Source organism: Anolis sagrei, chromosome 1, assembly GCF_037176765.1.
Source record: "Anolis sagrei isolate rAnoSag1 chromosome 1, rAnoSag1.mat, whole genome shotgun sequence".
NCBI lineage: Eukaryota > Metazoa > Chordata > Lepidosauria > Squamata > Dactyloidae > Anolis > Anolis sagrei.
This window is the reverse complement of record NC_090021.1, coordinates 339,845,237-339,866,219: the sequence shown is the minus strand read 5'-3', so window position 1 is coordinate 339,866,219 and position 20,983 is coordinate 339,845,237. Positions and strand designations below refer to the sequence as shown.

The 20,983-nt window shown below is 45.2% G+C and overlaps 1 protein-coding gene across 11 annotated transcripts in view; it reads right to left on the bottom strand.

Moving 5' to 3' along the window:
- The window catches only part of NIN (ninein), a 188,166-nt gene that overhangs the window by 76,526 nt on the left and 90,657 nt on the right, over positions 1-20,983 (bottom strand). For all 11 annotated transcript variants that reach the window (XM_060753002.2, XM_067463133.1, XM_067463134.1 and 8 more), the window contains one exon: positions 17,658-17,827. In XM_060753002.2, the coding sequence (XP_060608985.2) occupies positions 17,658-17,827 (170 nt within the window). The remainder of the gene's footprint in view (positions 1-17,657; positions 17,828-20,983) is intronic.

The window sequence follows — 20,983 nt, the reverse complement described above, 5'->3', positions numbered from 1 at the left end:
AGCAGATGAGAACAGATGACAGTCCAAGGACGACGCAACAGCTGCCCAATCTCCTCTGGCTAAACATCTGTCAGTGCAAAAGGCCTGCAATTCAGGGGGCACAGCGGGGAGCCCTCCCTCCGCCTCTCAATCAAGCTTCGGATGTTGATAATGCTTGGGTTATTTTTCCAAACAGGCATCAAAGCAGTTCTGACGCATCCTCGAAAATGAGATAACGCTCCTGTCCCTTGGAGAGACCCACCCCCTTCTGCAATGCATGCAATAATCCATTCCTCATTTAGACACAAACACACACACACACACCAGAATGAAAGGCAGCTCTCATCTTTCCAAAGGGACAGAAGTGGGCATTTTAATATCCTGCAATTTAAAATGGTTTACAAAGACCAAGAGTAGGGATGGGTCGGGAGGCAGGACTGCTGAACACTCAAGAAAGGCATCAGCGTCATCACGGAGAAGTTTTAATGCCGCTCTTTCAGATTACGGCTAAAACGCCACTAATCCACCAGGGTAGCCATGGGAACAGGAAGAGGCCATGTTTTGCTTCAAATCCACCACATCCAGGCTTCTCACATGGCTTCCCAGAGGGAATAGATACAGGGCGAGCATCCCTCATCTGAAACGATTGGCACCAGCAAACTACTGCTTAAAACAGTGATTTTGTGTGGATTAACAACTTTTGCTTTCTGGCACACTTAGGAATTGTTTGGGCATGAGATGTTTCAGGTTTTCCTCTCTGAAATGCCAAAAAGTAGGTTTGAGAGGCAGTGTGGGATCCTGGTTTGTGGGGAGTTTGGTTCAGTTCTATCATTGGTGGTGAACTATACACAGAGGTGGCCCTAGGTAATTTTCAATGGTAAGCAAACAGTATTTTGCCCCCCCCCCTCCCCAAGCAATCCTTGATATATATTTTCTGTTTGTCGTGGGAGTTCTGTGTGCCATATTTGGTTCAATTCCATCATTGGTGGAGTTCAGAATGCTCTTTGATTGTAGGTGAACTATACATCCCAGTAACTACACTTGCCGCACTTGCTCCCTTACCTGGCCCGCTTTGGGTCCGGAGGGGTGCCTGAAGACTCCGGCGTGTGCACCAAAAGCCATTGGGACCGAGAGAGAGAGAGAGAGAGGTGGAGATGCCCACCTTTCCTGAAGGTAGGCGCAAAAACAAAGGAGGGAGCGGAGGTGGGAGATACCTCCAGCCGGAGGGGCTCTCTCTCTCTCTCTCTCTCGGTCCCAATGGCTGAAGAGAAAGTCAGGAGAAGAGGCGACTTTTGGTGCGCACGCTGGGGTCTTCAGACACGCCTCCGGACCTGAAGCGGGCCAGGTGCGGTGGCTCCGCCCCTTGGCCCACCTGCGGATTGGAGAGAGGAGAGGAGGCTGGTGGAGTGCCGGGGGATCGGGAAAGGGAGCCAGTCATGGGGAAGGGATTGAACGCGGAGAACGATTGAGCGCCAGCTCTGCTCACGCACCCGGTGGCCAGGTGGAGCAGGAATGAGAAGGGCTAGGCGAGGCTCAAGGGCCCGGCCCCTTTGGGAAGAGGAACGCCCGGCAGCGAGGCAAGAAAGCCGAGGCTCCCCCCGGACTGCTAGGGCTGTTGTGAGCTGAGGGGGCGCTCCTCAAGTGGTGGTCGAGGGGCATTTACAGAGGCACCTCTGCGCCCCTGGCAAAAAAAGTGTTCTGCGACCGCTTACTTTGCATAATGGACGAGCCGCCCCTGACTATACATCTCAGCAGCTACAACCCCCAAATGTCAAGGTCTAATTTCCCCAAACTCCACCAGTGTTCACATTGGGGTGTATTGTGTATTCGTGCCAAGTTTGGTCCAGATCCATCATTGTTTGAGTGCACAGTTCTCTCTGGATGTAAGTGATCTACAACTCAGGGTCAATGCCCACCAAACCCTCCCTGTATTTTCTGTTGGTCATGGGAGCTCTGTGTGCCAAGTTTGCTTCAATTCCATCATTAGTGGAGTTCAGAATGCTCTTTGATCGTAGGTGAACTATACATCCCATCAACTACAACTCCCAGATGACAAAATCAATCCCTCCCCACCCCATCGGTATCCAAATTTGGGTGTGTTGGATATTTGTGCTGAATTTGGTCCAGTGAATGAAATTACATCCTGCATATCAGCTATTTACATTATGATTCTTAATTGGAGTAAGATTATAATTATGAAGTAACAACGCAAATAATTTTAGGATTGGGTGTCACCACAACATAAGGAACTGTATTAAGGGGTCGCTGCATTAGGAAGGTTGAGAACCACTAGTTTCAACTAGTCCAACGTTTGGCAGCCATGGTATTAACAGGAGCAGGGCGCAGGGAGCATACAACCCCTCTGTTGCGCCAACTCCACTGGCTGCCAATTTGCTACCGGGCTCAATTCAAAGTGCTGGCGTTGGCCTTTAAAGCCCTAAACGGTTCTGGCTCAAGTTACCTATCCGACCGCATCTCTGCCTATGAACCCACTAGGACTTTGAGATCTTCCGGGGAGGCCCTACTCTCGATCCTGCTTGCAACACAGGCTCGGTTGGCGGGGATGAGAGACAGGGCCTTCTCGGTGGTGGCCCCTCGGCTGTGGAACGCCCTTCCCATGGACATTAGATTGTCTCCATCGCTAATGGTATTTCGGAGAAAAGTGAAAACCTGGTTATTTGAACAGGTGTTTGAATAGGCAGTGCAATGAATATAGGAACGGAATAACGGATGACGAGTTTGGATCATGTTTTCAGTTATGAGACGCCAGTGAATTGTTATTGTCGTTAATTGATTAGTCTGTTATTGTGTTAGTTGTTTTGATATCTTGTTGTCGCATTGAATTTTTGCTGCTACTGTTGTTAACCGCTGTGAGTCGCCTAAGGGCTGAGAACAGCGGTATACAAATAAAGTAAATAAGTAAATAAATAAATAAATAATTTAGGGCTTTATAGGCTAAAGCCAGCACTTTGAATTGTGCCCAGTAGCAAACTGGCAGCCAGTGGAGTTGGCGCAGCAGAGGAGTTGTGTACTCCCTGAGCGCTCCTCCTGTTAGTAGCCGGACTGCCGCCCGCTGAACCATTTGAAGCTTCCAGACAGTCTTCAAAGGCAACCCCACGTAGAGCACATTGCAGTAGTCTATACAGGCTGGGTGGCCATCTGTCGGGAGGGCTTTGAGTGTGAGTCCCTTCATTCTAAGGGTTGGAGTGAATGGCCTTTGGGAGCTCTTCCAACTTTATTATTCTAAATCTCTGTATTGATCCAGGTCTTGGGCTTGTTGAAGCCCCATTTTGCGGAAACTGGACTTTGCAGAAACTGGACTTTGCCATCTGCAAAACCACCCTCCTAAAGCTGCAGAGTTCCCAAAATCAGAGCTTTGCGCAGACCAACCGGGACCTGTTTTAATAGACTTGAGTTTGCAAAAGAATTAAAACACTGTGCCATTCAGCGTGCTCTACTTTAGCAAAAGGTATTAAGGAATTAGGGAGAATTGGTTTTCTGTTTTTCCTTAGATGACCTGCAATGAAAACTAAATAAATGAAAGAAACAAGGACTGAGATGCCAAAGACTCCAGCAGATGAAACATCCCTTGGCTTTCCTTTAGTTGAGATTCAGCTATATGCCCTTGAACGCAATAGATAATTCAAGAAGTATACATTGCTGGCCTTCCGTCTCCACGGATCCAACTATCCACGGCGGCTTGAAAATATTTTTTAAAATTCCAGAAAGCAATCTTTGATTCTGACATTTTATATAAGGGACACTATTTTATTGTGACACTGAACAGGAGTGAGGCATCCAGACATTTTGGAATCCAGGAGGATCCTGGAAACAAACCCAGTGGATACAGAGGGCTCTCTGTATCCACTAGGAACCACATAGTGTCTAGATCTAGGGAAGTCATGCTCCCCATGCTCTATTCCGCTTTGGTTAGACCACACCTGGAATATTGTGTCCAATTCTGGGCATCACAATTGAAGATATTGACAAGCTGGAATGTGTCCAGAGGAGGGCAACTCAAATGATCAAGGCTTCTGGAGAACAAGACCTATGAGGAGCGGCTTAAAGAGCTGGGCATGTTTAGCCTGAAGAAGAGAAGGCTGAGAGGGGATATGATAGCCATGTATAAATATGTGAGAGGAAGCCACAGGGAGGAGGAGGGAGCAAGCTTGTTTTCTGCTTCCCTGGAGACTAGGACGCAATGGAGCAATGGCTTCAAACTACAAGAGAGTCTCCTTGTAGTTTGAACACGAGGAAGAACTTCCTGACTGTGAGAGCCGTTCAGCAGTGGAACTCTCTGCCCCAGAGTGTGGTGGAGGCTCCTTCTTTGGAAGCTTTTAAACAGAGTCTGGATGGCCATCTGTCAGAGGTGATTTAAATGCAATATTCCTGCTTCTTGGCAGAATGGGGTTGGACTGGATGGCCCAGGAGGTCTCTTCCAACTCTAGGACTCTATGAAATCACTAGAAAAAAGGATCAGGGGGACAGAACACCCTGGCTTTGGGATATGCACACATACACACACACCCCTCCTTAAGTGTTTCGGACAGCAAAAAAATATTGTCTTTCCTATAATAGTAGTTCAGCATCAGAATGGTAATGGGTGGGTGGGTACATGTGGCCTGCCCACTGTTATCGTGATTGTGTTTATTGGAATGCTATTTTGTTACTTTGTTTATATATTTTTTTTCCTATGTCATTTTGATGATGTTGCTTGTTGTTTATGTTCTGGTTTTATTTTGCTGTAACATGTTGGCCCCATGTAAGCCGCTCCCATTGGGGAGATGGTGGCGGGGTATAAATAAAGATTATTATTATTATTATTATTATTATCATCATCATCCTTCTTTGGGGGTCTTTAAATAGAGGTGTGACAGGCGTCTTTCAGTAGTGATATAATTGTGTGTATGTGAGCAGGGTGGTCTAGATGGCCTTTGTGATCCCTTACAACTTTCATAGGAGCTCCCAGTGGCACAGTGGGTTAAACCACTGAGCTGCTGAACTTGCTGACTGAAAGGTTGCTGGTTCAAATCCGGGGAGTGGAGTGAGCTCCCACTATTAGCCCCAGCTCCTGCCAACCTAGCAGTTTGAAAACATGCAAATATGAGTAGATCAATAAGTACCACTTCGGCGGGAATATAACAGCACGCCATGCAGTCATGCCGGCCACATGACCTTGGAGGTGTCTACGGACAATGCCAACTCTTCGGCTTGGAAATGGAGATGAGCACCACACCCCAGAGTTGGACACAACTAGACTTAGTGTCAGGGGAAAACCTTTACCTTTATTTATTTATTTACCATCTATATATTGTCGAAGGCTTTCATGGCCGGAATCACTGGATTGTTGTAGGTTTTTTCGGGCTATATGGCCATGTTCTAGAGGCATTCTCTCCTGACGTTTCGCCTGTATCTATGGCAAGCATCCTCAGAGGTTGTGAGGATCTGCACTACCTCTGAGGATGCTTGCCATAGATGCAGGCGAAACGTCAGGGGAGAATGCCTCTAGAACATGGCCTTATAGCTCGAAAAAACCTATACCGCCCCTCTCAGCCCGAAGGCTTTTACCTTTACCTACAACTTTCGTATTTTATGAGTTGAATGTACAACAGATATGGGCAAACTTGGGCCCTCCAGGTATTTTGGATTTCAACTCACACAATTCCTAACAGCCTCAGGCACCTTCCTTTTCCCCCTCAGCTGGAAGCAGCCAGGCTTTGAAGCTGCAAGGCCATTCAATGCTAATCAAGGTGGCCAATTGCAACATTCACACCTCCTCAAACAGACAAGAGTTCTTTCTCCCACCCTGCACATCATTCCACAGATATAGAAGCCTCACTTGCCTAGTTTCCAACAGACCTCACAATCTCTGCCATAGATGTGGGCGAAACGTCAGGAGAGAATGCTTCTGGAACATGGCCAGACAGCCCAGGAAACTCACAGCAACTTTAACTTTGACAGGTTATGGATACAAAGAGAGTCTGCAGCAAAGCTCTTCGGATACTGTGTGGCAACCCAGCACTTGAGGAATGATGATGGCCAGGGCATATCCGCTCTGTGCACATGCGCAGGGACACATGCTCCCGCATTAGCATACCCAACAAGAGCCTCATTGTGCCGAGAAGGCAAATGAGGTTAGAGGTCAAATCCCCCGAAAATGGCGACTCCAGAAGGCAAGCTAGAAGGCTGCCGAGACAAAAGAGGGGCACCTCCTTGAGTGTTGTGAACCATGCGCCTCTCCTCCCTCCTGGTCCTGCCAGGTAGTCTCAGACAGAAGAGACATTGTTTGGCAGCTGGACGGGGGTCACACACATTATCTTGGGGGGGGGGTCCTTCACTCCTGCTGGATTCCAGGAATACATTACACTCTTCTCTGGAGAGGCGCACAAGCCTTTGGTGGCAGAAAGAACAGATGGCCCCAAGTCGCACAATGACCGAGCTCAAAACCTGTGAAAGCATCTGCGGCCGAGACTCACTCGAATGCCGACTCCTCTCCCTCCCGGCTTAGCCATTCCTTCCACCGAGCCATCTGCTGCCTTAAAAGCAGGCCTTTATTCTCTTGCAGGAGATCTTGTTAATTAAAAGGATCGGGGGCACAAAACACGCTGGCTTTGGGATATATATGCACACACACACCTCCTTAAGTGTTTTGCAGAGCAAAACTATGATAGGTAGTTAGCCCTCCATATACCGGCTAAACAGTGTAATTTCTCCAGTGGTGTAGGGCGCAGACACCCCGTGATAATGCGGCATGTCTCATTAAGAGTCACATCTACTGTTTTAGTGTGGTGAGATGTGTTCCACACTGGGCATGCATACTCAGCAGCAGAGTAGCATAGTGCAAGGGCAGATGTCTTCACTGTGTCTGGTTGTGATCCCCAGGTTGTGCCAGTCAGCATATTGTTTCTAGCACCCACTTTTTGCTTGATGTTCAGGCAGTGCTTCTTGTAGGTAAGAGCACGGTTCAGAGTGACTCCCAGGTATTTGGGTGCGCTGCAATGCTCCAGTGGGATTCCTTCCCAGGTGATCTTCAGAGCTCGGGATGCTTCTCTGTTCTTGGGATGAAAGGCACATGTCTGTGTTTTAGATGGGTTGGGGATCAGCTGGTTTTCCCTGTAGTAGGCAGTAAGAGCGCCTAGAGCTTCGGAGAGCTTCTGTTCTACAGTCTCAAAGCTCCCTGCTTGAGCAGTAATGGCATGATCATCAGCATAGATGAAGCTCTCTGTCCCTTCTGGCAGTGGCTGGTCATTTGTGTAGATGTTGAACATGGATGGAGCAAGCACGCTCCCCTGAGGCAGGCCGTTCTTCTGTTTCCGCCATCTGCTTCTCTGGCCCTGGAACTCAACAAAAAAGCTCCTGTTTTGTAGCAGGTTTCCTATGGCCATCCAGCCTCTGCTTAAAAGCTTCCAAAGAAGGAGCCTCCGCCACACTCTGGGGCAGAGAGTTCCACTGCTGAACGGCTCTCACAGTCAGGAAGTTCTTCCTCATGTTCAGATGGAATCTCCTCTCTTGTAGTTTGAAGCCATTCTTCCATTGCGTCCTAGTCTCCAAGGAAGCAGAAAACAAGCTTGCTCCCTCCTCCTCCCTGTGGCTTCCTCTCACATACTTATACATGTCTATCGTATCTCCTCTCAGCCTTCTTTTCTTCAGGCTAAACATGCCCAACCCCTTAAGCCGCTCCTCATAGGGCTTGTTCTCCAGACCCTTGATCATTTTAGTCGCCCTCCTCTGGACACATTCCAGCTTGTCAATATCTCTCTTGAATTGTGGTGCCCTGGACTGGTTGATGCAATCAGAGCCTTTGCAGTTCGATTCTGAGGTCCTGATCGCAGCTGAGTTTTTCCTGTTGTTTTTCCTCAATGCGACTGTCACCTGGTATGGCGACATCAATAATCCAAACTTTTTTCTTTTCCACAATCGTGATTGTCTGGTGTATTGTGTTCCAAAACTTTGACAGTCTGGATTCGAAAGTCCCACAGTATTTTTGCATGTTCATTTTCCACTACCTTTGCAGGTTTATGATCCCAAGAATTCTCTATTGCTGGTAGGTGGTACTTGTGACATTGTTGTTGTTGTTGTTGTTGTTGTTATTATTATTATTGAAAGCATTCAACAGCAACAACCAACAAACCTTGTGCAAAACCCCTGTATTTGGCACCTAAACAGTTATGTTTTTGCGCAAAAGCTTCTTCTTTTTTTCATTTGGCACAAAAACAAAACAATACCCTAAAAGAAACACCTTAAAGTCATAGAAATGGAAGGGACCCCAAGGGCCAATCCCAGTGAAATCTGGGAATGCAGGAGCAAAAAATCCGGACCAGGACCTGATTTTTGCCTCCCGGTGCCACTGAACACAATGCAGAAACATTTCACACATTCCTAGTAAACAAACAGATGATGAGAAAGAGAGGGATCATCTCCTGTCTTCTCCCAAAGGGACTTCTCTCTTGAAACTGAGGAAAGGATCTCGTATTTCTCTGCTTCTCTCTCTTCCATTTGCCGTGGAGATTTTCCCTTTCCAAAGGTGCCAAACGAGACGCAAAGCGGCAGCGGTGGGGGAGCCCTTCGCCCCATGTGCTGATGAGATCTCATTAGGCAGCTAATACATCTTCCTAGAAACACTTGAGAAAAACCACTCGGCACCCGACTGTTTTGAGGTGTGGAAAACAGTGGCTGCCGACTAACTCAATTCATTGACTGGCCCTGTTAATTGACTAACCTCTTCCCCGAAGAGAGAGGAATAGGGAAGCAAACACAGCGCAGTTGTTCCTGGGGAAGCTGACCATCCCTCTGGGGATGGCCTGGCCATTAATTCCAAGGTCAACGCAGTGCAAGGGAGATGGATTAGTCCCTCCGCTCTGACGGGGCAAATCCATCACGGAGGAGGCAGATGGAGGAAACTCCACTCATTTAACGGGATCCACGAGGGCTCCCTCCGGGACACTTCTGGTTGGTAAAGGCCGCTGATGTGAGGTCAACTTGGAGCAGAACAATCGGCAGGGGGTCAGGGTCATAGGGGCTCAAGGACCACCTGGCCTCCATTTCAGCCCGCGGTGCCATTTCTACAATTGCATAATGCAATACGGCTTCATTGTCAGAATATGTTGAAGTATGGAATGTATTTTAAATGTAATTTCATGTAGTTGTAATATGGATGCCACAAGATTGTATTGCTGTGATGTATGTTTATGTTTGAGGCTGTGAGATAGTAGCCCTGAATCATAGAATCAAAGAGTTGGAAGAGACCTCATGGGCCATCCAGTCCAACCCCATTCTGCCAAGAAGCAGGAATATTTCATTCAAATCACCCCTGACAGATGGCCACCCAGCCTCTGTTTAAAAGCTTCCAAAGAAGGAGCCTCCACCACACTCCGGGGCAGAGAGTTCCACTGCTGAATGGCTCTCACAGTCAGGAAGTTCCTCCTCATGTTCATAGAATCATAGAATCAAAGAGTTGGAAGAGACCTCATGGGCCATCCAGTCCAACCCCATTCTGCCAAGAAGCAGGAATATTGCATTCAAATCACCCCTGACAGATGGCCATCCAGCCTCTGCTTAAAAGCTTCCAAAGAAGGCGCCTCCACCACACTCCGAGGCAGAGAGTTCCACTGCTGAATGGCTCTCACAGTCAGGAAGTTCTTCCTCATGTTCAGATGGAATCTCCGCACTTGTAGTCTGAAGCCATTGTTCCATTGCGTCCTAGTCTCCAGGGAAGCAGAAAACAAGCTTGCTCAATCCTCCCTGTGGCTTCCTCTCACATATTTATACATGGCTATCATATCTCAGCCTTCTCTTCTTCAGGCTAAACATGCCCAGTTCCCTAAGCCGCTCCTCATAGGGCTTGTTCTCCAGACCCTTGATCATTTTAGTCGCCCTCCTCTGGACACATTCCAGCTTGTCAATATCTCTCTTGAATTGTGGTGCCCAGAATTGGACACAATATTCCAGGTGTGGTCTAACCAAGGCGGAATAGAGCATGGGGAATATTACTTCCCTGGATCTAGACACTAGACTCCTATTGATGCAGGCCAAAATCCCATTGGCTTTTTTTGCCACCACATCACATTCCTGGCTCATGTTTAACTTGTTGTCCGTGAGGACTCCAAGATCTTTTTCACACGTACTGCTCTCGAGCCAGGCATCCCCCATTCTGTATCTTTGCATTTCGTTTTTTCTGCCAAAGTGGAGTATCTTGCATTTGTCACTGTTGAACTTCATTTTGTTAGTTTTGGCCCATCATCTCTAATCTGTCAAGATCCCTTTGAATCCTGCTCCTGTCCTCTGGAGTATTGGCTATCCCTCCCAATTTGGTCCTGTCTGCAAACTTGATGATCCTGCCTTCTAGCCCTTCATCTAAATCATTAATCAAGATGTTGAACAGGACCGGGCCCAGGAGGGAACCCTGCGGCACTCCACTTGTCACTTCTTTCCAGGATGAAGAGGAAGCATTGGTGAGCACCCTCTGGGTTCATTTAACCAATTACAGATCCACCTCACCGTAGTTTTGCCTAGCCCACATTGGACTAGTTTCCTTGCCAGAAGGTCATGGGGGACCTTGTCCAAGAAGGCCTTCCTGAAATTCACGACATTCCCTGCCTCTACCCAGCTTGTAACTCTATCGAAAAAAGAGATCAGATTAGTCTGGCATGACTTGTTTTTGAGTTACTCTCTCAGCTGAGTTGTGAGAGAAATTAGGGAGTATCTGATATCTGCCAAGCAGCTTCAGAATTGTTTACACTTCCACTTCCTTTGTTCTGCCTACTGCCATGATGGTGAACCTATGACACGCGTGTCAGCACTGACACACATGGCTATTTTTGATGACACGCGGCCACATTCAGAGAAGTACACCTTATAAGAGCCAATCTAATTCCATCCTTAAATTTGTAAAAGGCTCTACAAATTTAACATCTGCACGTTTGACCATTGTTCACTCCATAACTCAGCCTGGAATATACATTTTTCTTATTTAAACTATAAATATTGCAAAATTATGTTTCTCTCTCTCGAAGTGACACCCCACCCAAGTTATGCTCAGGTTTTTGGCAAATTTTGACACACCAAGCTCAAAAGGTTGCCCATCACTGGACTACTGTGTACTTCATGTCTTGTCGCTTACTGTTATGGATGTGTTTTGAACTGCTCTAAGTAAATTGAACCTGCTTTGTAACCAGAAGTCTCCAGACTTTTACCAAGCCTGTGCAAAACGTCCGCTAAACATTCATTTGGAAACCCAAAAATCTTATGCTATGCATATTACTGTAATAAGAAATTCAATGTGCAAATTTGATAGATGTGAATTTAATATGATGTGTGGGAATGAATGGAAGAATGGAAGTTGTATGGATGGAATTAATAATTTTGGGAACACCAGTATAATATTAAGGCCTGCAATGACTAACTACCTGTTTGCTGGACTTGCTAATGAGAAACTCTGATAAGAACCGGGACAGTGATAAAGGAAATGTTTGCAGCCTTTCTTATGTTAAGAAGGAAGTCAACATAAGATCAAAACCGATCAAGAAGATCAACATCTGGCCAGGAACTGGGATGGATCCAGGATGGAAGACGTCTATGATTAATTTACAACTTTGGGACGACATCAGCAGAATATTCCTATAAAAGACTCAGGCTAATAATGCTCAAATCGTGGCAGACTGAGGAGTCTGTTCCACCCGCCATGCTCTGCTCCATGGGAAGGACAGAGGTGGTGTATTCAGAGAGTGCCAGATATGCTATGGGAAAGCATGATTCTGGACACTTTGGGGCTTCTTTCTCAAGGGAAGAGGAAGAAGTGCGCTTTTGGAGTCTTGGATTTTGTGCAGGGAATCAGGTTCTGCTGTATGGAAAACAGAGGTCTGGTCCTTGGCACTGTTCTTAGGGAAAGAAGTTTTGGCATCTCAGCATTTTGAAGTTATGGCGTTATGGAAGTTTTGAAACTCTGCATTGGCAGGCTGCAGGAAAGCAGGGTCTGGCCTTACAGGTGTGTACAGAAGTGTTTATTATAATGTGTTTAAATCTGTATTTGTGTTTTACATTGGTTGCCTGTGGCTGAAGCGGCCCAGCTGTGAGAGACATGTTGCCATGGAAACAAGGCAGAAGAGGAGGTGGGAGGAGCTTAGAGAGAAAAAGGTTTGAAAGTGACAGTTAAGTTTCAGTCAGGAGGAAGAGACCCTGAGAGTGAGAGCAGAGTCGGATAAGGACTCTGAAAGAGTAGCAGAGTCAGGGAAGAGACTCTGAGGAGTGAAGAAGTGTAGTTTTAGTTAGTGTTCGTGAATATTTCTTCAGCTAGGGAGCTGAAGGGTAAAACTTTGTTAGATTTCTTTAGTTTAAAAGAACTAACAGAGGCTTTGTTCGATTGCCAGTCGGTGGAAGACTGGAGTTCTATTATTTGATCCAGTATAGGTCAAACCGTGAGAATATTCACAGCAGGGAACACTGAATAATAAATCCTTCACTACAGCAAGAGTTTATAAGTGTAACATCCAAAGCCTGAATTGTATCTCTACCAAGTCATATTGTAACCATCAAGTATATGCCAAGCATAACCTCTCCATATTGTAACCATCTAGTATATGCCAAGCTGAACATCTTTATATTGCAACCACAAGCTTTGTTTCAACAATAAACTTGTTCTCTTTGTTATTTTAAAAACTGCCTCAGCTCCATTGATTTTACGTTCGGTGCATTCCACTCTACCAAAATTACCTCACAACGCAAACAGGGACTAACAGAGACTTTAATACCAGAGTCTTTTTACATTATGGTGGCAGTTTAATTAGCATTGTCGGAGGTTCCTTACAGTTTTTGGTGGTCCCATTTCGGTGGCGTTAATACTTCCTTGAGGTGCTTCTCCAAGGAGGGAGAAAATGATATGGTAATAATGTATTGTCGAAGGCTTTCATGGCCGGAATCACTCAGTTCTTGTGGGTTTTTTCGGGCTATATGGCCATGTTCTAGAGGCCTCTGAGGCCATCCCTCTGAGGATGCCTGCCATAGATGCAGGCGAAACGTCAGGAGAAATGCCTCTAGAACATGGCCATATAGCCCGAAAAAACCCACAAGAACTGATATGGTAATATTTGGATGCATGTGGATGAATGCGTGTTCATGTGTGTGAATGTTGAGTGGAAATGTAATTCCCCTATGTTTGTTTGTTAACCAATGTAATTGTGAATCCAATGTAGTTGCATAGAATCTGTATGTCTGTATGTCCAATGTCATTCTTTGTCTAAATGTTTTCTGTAATCTGATATACCCTCTCATGCTGGAAATTGCAATAAAAAGAACCTATGCTTTAAAATCATTGAAGAGTCATTCATAACATAATAATCATTGAAGAGTCATTCATAACATTACGTGTACCAGGAACTGAATAGTCAGAACTCGGAAAAACCTAGAGATTGGATCAATAAAGAATGGGCCAAACAACATGGGGGTCACGACAACATGAGTAACTGTATTATGGGGTTGATTGAGTACCACTGAAATAAAATAAACAAATGAATAAAAGAGAAAAACATCAGTTTGAATTGGCATGGCCTTGTTTCTTTCCAATTCCTGCTGCTGCTTTGACGGAGGCTTCATCGCCGGATGCCTTGCAGTCATTGTTCTCCTGTCACTTTGCGGTTTGTGTTATTAAATCATTTCTCACCCGCTGCCCAGACAATTTAAACTGGGAGGTTTAATGAAATCAATCAATCAGTTACTGGGGAAACCCTGACAGCCAGTTCAATACTATTCAATGGAACGGAGTCTATTCACACCATCTCGGCACCGCTGCAATAGACAAGCTGGCTTGAACCGGTCCTTATCTGTTAACATGCTACTCAACCCAGGAGTTATGGAAATATTGACCCTTTCCGCCATCTTTTTATCAAGCCGTCTCCAGAGAGCTGGAAGAAACCTGCAGGGAATGGCGCATCAAGATGACACGTTTTTATCGGGCGCAAGAGCCAAAAGGACAACCTCGCAAGTCAATTGCCAGCATTCAATCATTGGGAGGAGAAGCGGCCCACAAGCCCTGATAACAACATCCTCAAAATGTGCCGTTCCACTGGGAACAGGTTGCGGCCATCAGATAGAATAATTGTGCCCTTGTTCTGGCACATGGGTTGGCCCGGAGTCAAAGCCGGGAAGGATGTGCAGAGGGCAGGAAAGAACAAGCTGACCACTGCACAAAAAAGGGCAAGGCTTGCCTTGTCTCCGGAGCCAGAAGCCTGCAGCTAATTTCCATTGTTGCTTCCGTGCAATTACGCCCCGCCTGCCCTTCTCTTTTGCAAAGCCAAAGAGAGTTATTACGGAAACACAGAGCTGCTGAGTTAGAAAGAAACAACCTGGGAATCTGTCCACAGAATCCGCAGAAGCATCAGATCTGGGGATTAAAGGCCTTCAAAGGAACTCAAAGGTGCTTGGAAGCGACGAGACCGCAAGACGGAGGGAAGGATTCCTGAGGCAAATACATAGAATCACAGAATCTTAGAGTTGGAAGAGACCTCATGGGCCATCCAGTCTAACCCCATTCTGCCAAGAAGCAGGAATATTGCATTCAAAGCACCCCTGACAGATGGCCATCCAGCCTCTGTTTAAAAGCCTCCACCACACTCTGATAGAATCAAAGAGTTGGAAGAGACCTCATGAGCCATCCAGACCAACCCCATTCGGCCAAGAAGCAGGAATATTGCATTCAAATCACCCCCGACAGATGGCCATCCAGCCCCTGTTTAAAAGCTTCCAAAGAAGGAGCCTCCACCACACTCCGATAGAATCAAAGAGTTGGAAGAGACCTCATGGGCCATCCAGTCCAACCCCATTCTGCCAAGAAGCAGGAATACTGCATGCAAATCACCCCTGACAGATGGCCATCCAGCCTCTGTTTAAAAGCCTCCACCACACTCCGATAGAATCAAAGAGTTGGAAGAGATCTCACGGGCCATCCAGTCCAACCCCATTCTGCCAAGAAGCAGGAATATTGCATTCAAATCACCCCCGACAGATGGCCATCCAGCCCCTGTTTAAAAGCTTCCAAAGAAGGAGCCTCCACCACACTCCGATAGAATCAAAGAGTTGGAAGAGACCTCATGGGCCATCCAGTCCAACCCCATTCTGCCAAGAAGCAGGAATACTGTATGCAAATCACCCCTGACAGATGGCCATCCAGCCTCTGTTTAAAAGCCTCCACCACACTCCGATAGAATCAAAGAGTTGGAAGAGACCTCATGAGCCATCCAGTCCAACCCCATTCTGCCAAGAAGCAGGAATATTGCATTCAAATCACCCCCGACAGATGGCCATCCAGCCTCTGTTTAAAAGCTTCCAAAGAAGGAGCCTCCACCACACTCCGGGGCAGAGAGTTCCACTGCTGAACGGCTCTCAGAGTCAGGAAGTTCTTCCTCGTGTTCAGATGGAATCTCCTTTCTTGTAGTTTGAAGCCATGGTTCCATTGTGTCCTATGAGGAGCGGCTTAAAGAGCTGGGCATGTTTAGCCTGAAGAAGAGAAGGCTGAGAGTAGACATGATAGCCATGTATAAATAGGTGAGAGGAAGTCATAAGGAGGAGGGAGTGAACTTGTTTTCTGCTTCCCTGGAGACTAGGATGTGTAGCAATGGCTTCAAACTACAAGAAAGGAGATTCCACCTGAACATTAGGAAGAACTTCCTGACTGTGAGAGCCGTTCAGCAGTGGAACTTTCTACCCTGGAGTGTGGTGGAGGCTCCTTCTTTGGAGGCTTTTAAACAGAGGCTGGATGGCCATCTGTCAGGGGTGATTTGAATGCAATATTCCTGCTTCATGGCAGAATGGGGTTGGACCGGATGGCCCATGAGGTCTCTTCCAACGCTATGATTCTATTCTATGATGCATCTGTAGTATAGAATTAATGCAGTTGGACACACTTTAATGGCTATGGTTCCATGCTCTGGAATCCTGGGATTTGTAGTCTGGTTGGGGCATCAAACTCTTTGTCAGAGAAGGAGAAAGACCTTGTAAGACTACAACTCAAGCTGTAATGTGATCGGTGGAAGGGTTAGTAGCACAAACCAGTCCCAGAGCCATGGAGCACAAAGGGAACACTGTAGAAGTGAGCAACATCTTGGAGAATTGTTTGTTTAATCTCTTTTAAGATAATCTTTGCAAGCAAATAATGTAGCAACAACAGGGAACACAATGTGGTGTCTGAATTATCAGAGCTGAAGCAAAAATCTCTTGGTTCTAAGAGTGGAGTCATTTCTCAGGAATGTCACATATTTGGGACAACCAGGGCTGGAAAGAGTGGCAGCTGGTGTCTCCAAAGCAGGCCTGGACCAACTTTGGCCCTCCAGGTGTTTTGGACTTCCACAATTCGTAACAACAGCCTAATTGACCCAAACTATTCACCTCCCTCTCATATTTTCCAACTTGCACATTCCTATTTCTCTAATCTCTCAACCTCCTTATGTCCCTGATTCATCTTCCTCCCTTCAATATTCATGTTTCTCCCTTCTAATCCCAATTACAATTATTATATTTATTCATATCCCGCTTTTCTCCCAAAATTGGGACTTGAGGAGGCTTACAATTTTATAAAATTGTACTAAAAATGTACAGAAGAGGAACATTAAAATGGAATTAAATGATTCACAGTATTAAAGCAATTCCAATGTGTACTCAGGAACATAAAATGCAATTAGAAAAAGATGAGAAAGCTATTAAAAACAGTTCAGTTTAAAGCAATGCAGCACCCAGAGCCTATTAATTTAAGTCACTGACTTGAGTCTCCATTGCTGACCCAAACTGACTCTCCAAACATCTCTAACTCTATGTATTGTCGAAGGCTTTCATGGCCGAAATCACTGGGTTATTGTAGGTTTTTTTGGGCTAAATGGCCATGTTCTAGAGGCATTCTCTCCTGACGTTTCGCCTGCATCTATGGCAAGCATCCACAGAGGTATTGAGATCTGAACTAGGAAAATTGGTTTTATATATCTGTGGAATGACCAGGGTGGGGCAAAGAACTCTTGTCTGTTGGAGGTAGGTGTGAATGTTTCAACTGACCACCTTGATTAGCAGTTGATGGCCTGGCAGTTTTTTGGTGTGGCTTGTTAGTGCCTGGGAGAATATTTTGTTGAGAGGTGATTAGCTGTCCCTGATTGTTTCCTCTCTGTTGTTTTGCTGTTGTAACAACTACCATGTCCGACTACACAGAGAAACCATTGAAATCCACAAGCATGTGGACAACTTCAACAGAAAGGAGGAAACCATGAAAATGAACAAAATCTGGCTACCAGTATTAAAAAACTCAAAAATTACAGCAGCAAAACAACAGAGGGGAAACAACAATTGTTTCTATGGTTTTTAAATGTTTTATGATGTATTTTTTTGCTTTTAACTGATGTATGTATTTATATATGGCATCTAATTGTTGCCGATTTGTACGCCACCCTGAGTCGCCTTTGGGCTGAAATGGGCGAGAGAAAAGTGACATAAATTAAAAAAAAATAAAAGTTGTCAACCCCATAAATCAAGAGGCATGAGTTCAAATATGTCTCTAGTGTCAAGAAGGAAGAAGGCTCCGTGATGACAAATGCACAATGATAATAAGATACATTCAAACATGATTGACAATAAGGAGAAACATTCAGCCGTGTTGCACACCTTCCTCCTTTTTGTCAAATCTATCCTGGGTGCGAGGAAATCCTTACCTCATCACAGTCATCGTTGGGGATGTGTGATGGCTGGCCTTCCTCATCCAGGGGTTTGATGACTGTCACCTCTGCAAACTCCTCCACGGACTGCTGAAACTCCGGTAAGGACCGCCTTCCATAACGTTTCCCTCCTTTGATATATTTGGGTTGAGCTTCTGGAGAAGAGTCTGCAAAGAGAGATGGAAGACAGGATGTTAAGGACGGAAGACAGGAAGTCACGCCTGGAATCAGAGAACCCAAGAGTTCTCCACACAACAACCCAACCCTATAGTTGCTAGATGTGGTGAAATGAAAATCACACGTAGTTCACATTTTTATCAGTCCACACACTGTCTTGCCAGAGAAAGAAAATATACCATGCAAATGATCAGTAAAGAACAAGGAGTTTCCTCTTTTTAATGCAGAGCAACGTGCAATGATGCCACCAATTTGTAACGACACTGTTGGGGTTCAGCCTGAGTTTGAACCTGATTCTCTGTTCATACCTCCTGATGCTAATGAAAATATATTTACTGATGCTAATGAAAATGTACTTCTTGATGTCAATGCTCCTGAAATTAGTGAGGAAGAAACTTCTGTAGATTTGGGAAATGAAAGTACCAGTGTTCATGAGAATGTTTCAGAGGGAAGCCATGACCTTTCACTCCCTTCTGCACCTGGGAACCTTAATGAGAATAGAAGGGGCCAGATCTGGCAAGACAGGAGTAAATCACTCAGCTTGCGAAGGTCTTCCAGATTAAAAGAAATACAAACAACGGCTTCAAAGCAGGGAGGCGTATCACGAAACCAATTCCTCGGCTTTAAGTGCCTTCCGCCGGGCTGACTTTTCAGTTCAGGCATCGTTTTAGATTGATGAAGACCTTGGCAGTTCTCCCGGTTTCCCTGACCATCGTCTTGAAAGATTTCTAGGACACCAAGTACGGTTAGTGGATTGCTAACAAGTTCCAGTATTTTACAGTGTGGCTTTGGGTTTTGATCTTGTTCATGGACATTCATGTTTGCTGATTTTGCTGTGGCTTTTGACTTTGCATTTCTCCTTTATTTTGTAATCATTTTTCTTCAATAAAAAAGGATTTTTTTTCACAGTGAAGTGTGGTGGATAGTTATCTTAGGTCCTCGTTTCCTGCTCTGGATTGTAACAGACACTACCACTTCGTAAAGACGACACCAGAAGCAGTAGGGCCATCACTGATTTATCAGGGTCTCCTACTATTTGTAATGGATTTATAAAATTGATAACACATCTAATAGCTTGTAATACTTTGTTGGTCTTTCTTTAATGTGTAGCGTGGCTTGCGTTGAAAGTATTCATAACAGAGACTTGGCTTTAAGAGAAACTGTAACAAGTTTATTGAAGTATAGAAGAAGCTTAATGGTTTCAATGTTTCTTAACTCCTAGAGGCACATTTCTTTAGAGGTTACATTTATAACATTTCATAAAACAACTCTTGAGAGGACTGTTCCTTCCACTAAATAGGTTTTAAACTTATTTTTCTTCAAACTGTGTTTCTTTCCTTAACAGTTCACTTCAGGTACCAGCTTATTCTTTCCCTATGTTATTTCTGTTGCAGTAAAGATGCTTACTGGGGTTCTCTCCCCCTTTTTGCTCATACACTAACTACTAATCTAAATAAGTCAACTTGACCTATCTAAACCACACAGGCTAAAAGCCTAAACCTTCCTGGTTCTCAACACAGTAAAACCAGCCTTTCCCTGTAGTTCTCTAACTACAGACTGCTTCCCTGATTCTCAACACTGTAGAACCAGCCTTTCTTGCAGTTCTCAGACTACAGACTGACCATTTTTAAAATGCCTTCCCTGCCAAGTGGCAGTTGGCTCTGCCCCTTTTTCCATGGCAACCCAGCTCAGAGTGAGCTGAGCTGGCTACCGTCCCCCAAAAACGTATATGGAGTCATGAAAACAGTTGCACTGACTCACACAATGTTCTTTGGGAGAAATTCAGATGGTATTTAGGTGTCCATGTGGAAGATCTTCTTCCAGCAGCTCATGAAGCAAGAACTGTCTCTCTCTGTAAGCTCTTCCACAGCTAAACCCTAAATATGTAACCGTTGCCAACACTCCCAGGCTCAGCTAGCTTCTGGGGTATAGCCCAACCAATCAGCATTTTTCAATTAACACACTCATCCACTAATTTTTTTTTTACATGCTCTAACATTAGGGACACCAATGCCATCCAGTTCACCTCCTTTCTACCCTCCAGCAAGACACACACCGAGCCTTCCTGACAGATAGCCATCCAGCTTGAAAACCACTGAACTCTCAGACAGCCTATTCCACCATCGAATAGCTCGCACTATTAGGAAGTTTTCCCTAATGTTTAAGGGGAATCTCTTTTTCTGCAGTTTGAATCCATGTGTTGCACTCCGGAGTTGGAAACAGGGCCCTCTTGTCATTAATACACCACCCCTTGGTTTAGGAAAAATACAATCCTTTTTATTGAAAGATGAATATAAAATAGATTGAAGTCCAAAGGTAAAAAAGCCAAAATGAAAGAGCAAACATCAATGTCCAATAAGCTTGCAGAGAATCCAAAACAGTAATGTCCAAACAACTCTTAATAGAAATCCATGAACAGATTAGCCCCAGCTAATTCTCACTTGAAGCCAGAAATTCCCTTAGAGACCAGACCACTGGAAACTGGAAAACCCGGGAGGTTTGTACTTAATACTAAATGATGCTTGGTCTGAGGAAATCCCCCTCACGGCCACTCTTAAATCCCAAAAAAACTGATTCCAGCTAACTCTAATCTTTGGTTTCAGTTGTCGGATTCTCTCGGACCTACATAAACATTGAGTCTCCCTGCGGTTCTGGCTTATCTCCAAACTGCGGCTATTGTCATTGACCCGACCAGGTGTCAAGTTATCTTGCAAGCTCAGGCCAGGAGGAAAAGGGAGTGAATTTTCTTCTCTCGGTCTGACAGAAACTTTCTCATGAGAACTTGGCTTTTCCCTTGAAACCTCTAAATCAAAGCTTATAGGATTTTTAATGCCCAAAATGTCTCCATCTTGAGCTTCGTCCTCATTGATCACTTCAGCCTCACTATCCAAACTAGGCCCAACAACATTAACATCAACATTAGCATCAACATTGACATCAGCATTAGGCAATACAATCAGAGATTCAGGCTCAGGTTCACACACAGGCTGAGTCCCATCACCATGCCTCCGTGTCTTAGTCGCCAAATACGCACAAAACAATCTTATTTATTTATTTATTTATTATTCGAACTTATATGCCGCCACTCCCCTGGGGCTCGGAGCAGCTTACAGGAACAGGCTAAAATCGAACACAATTTAAAAACA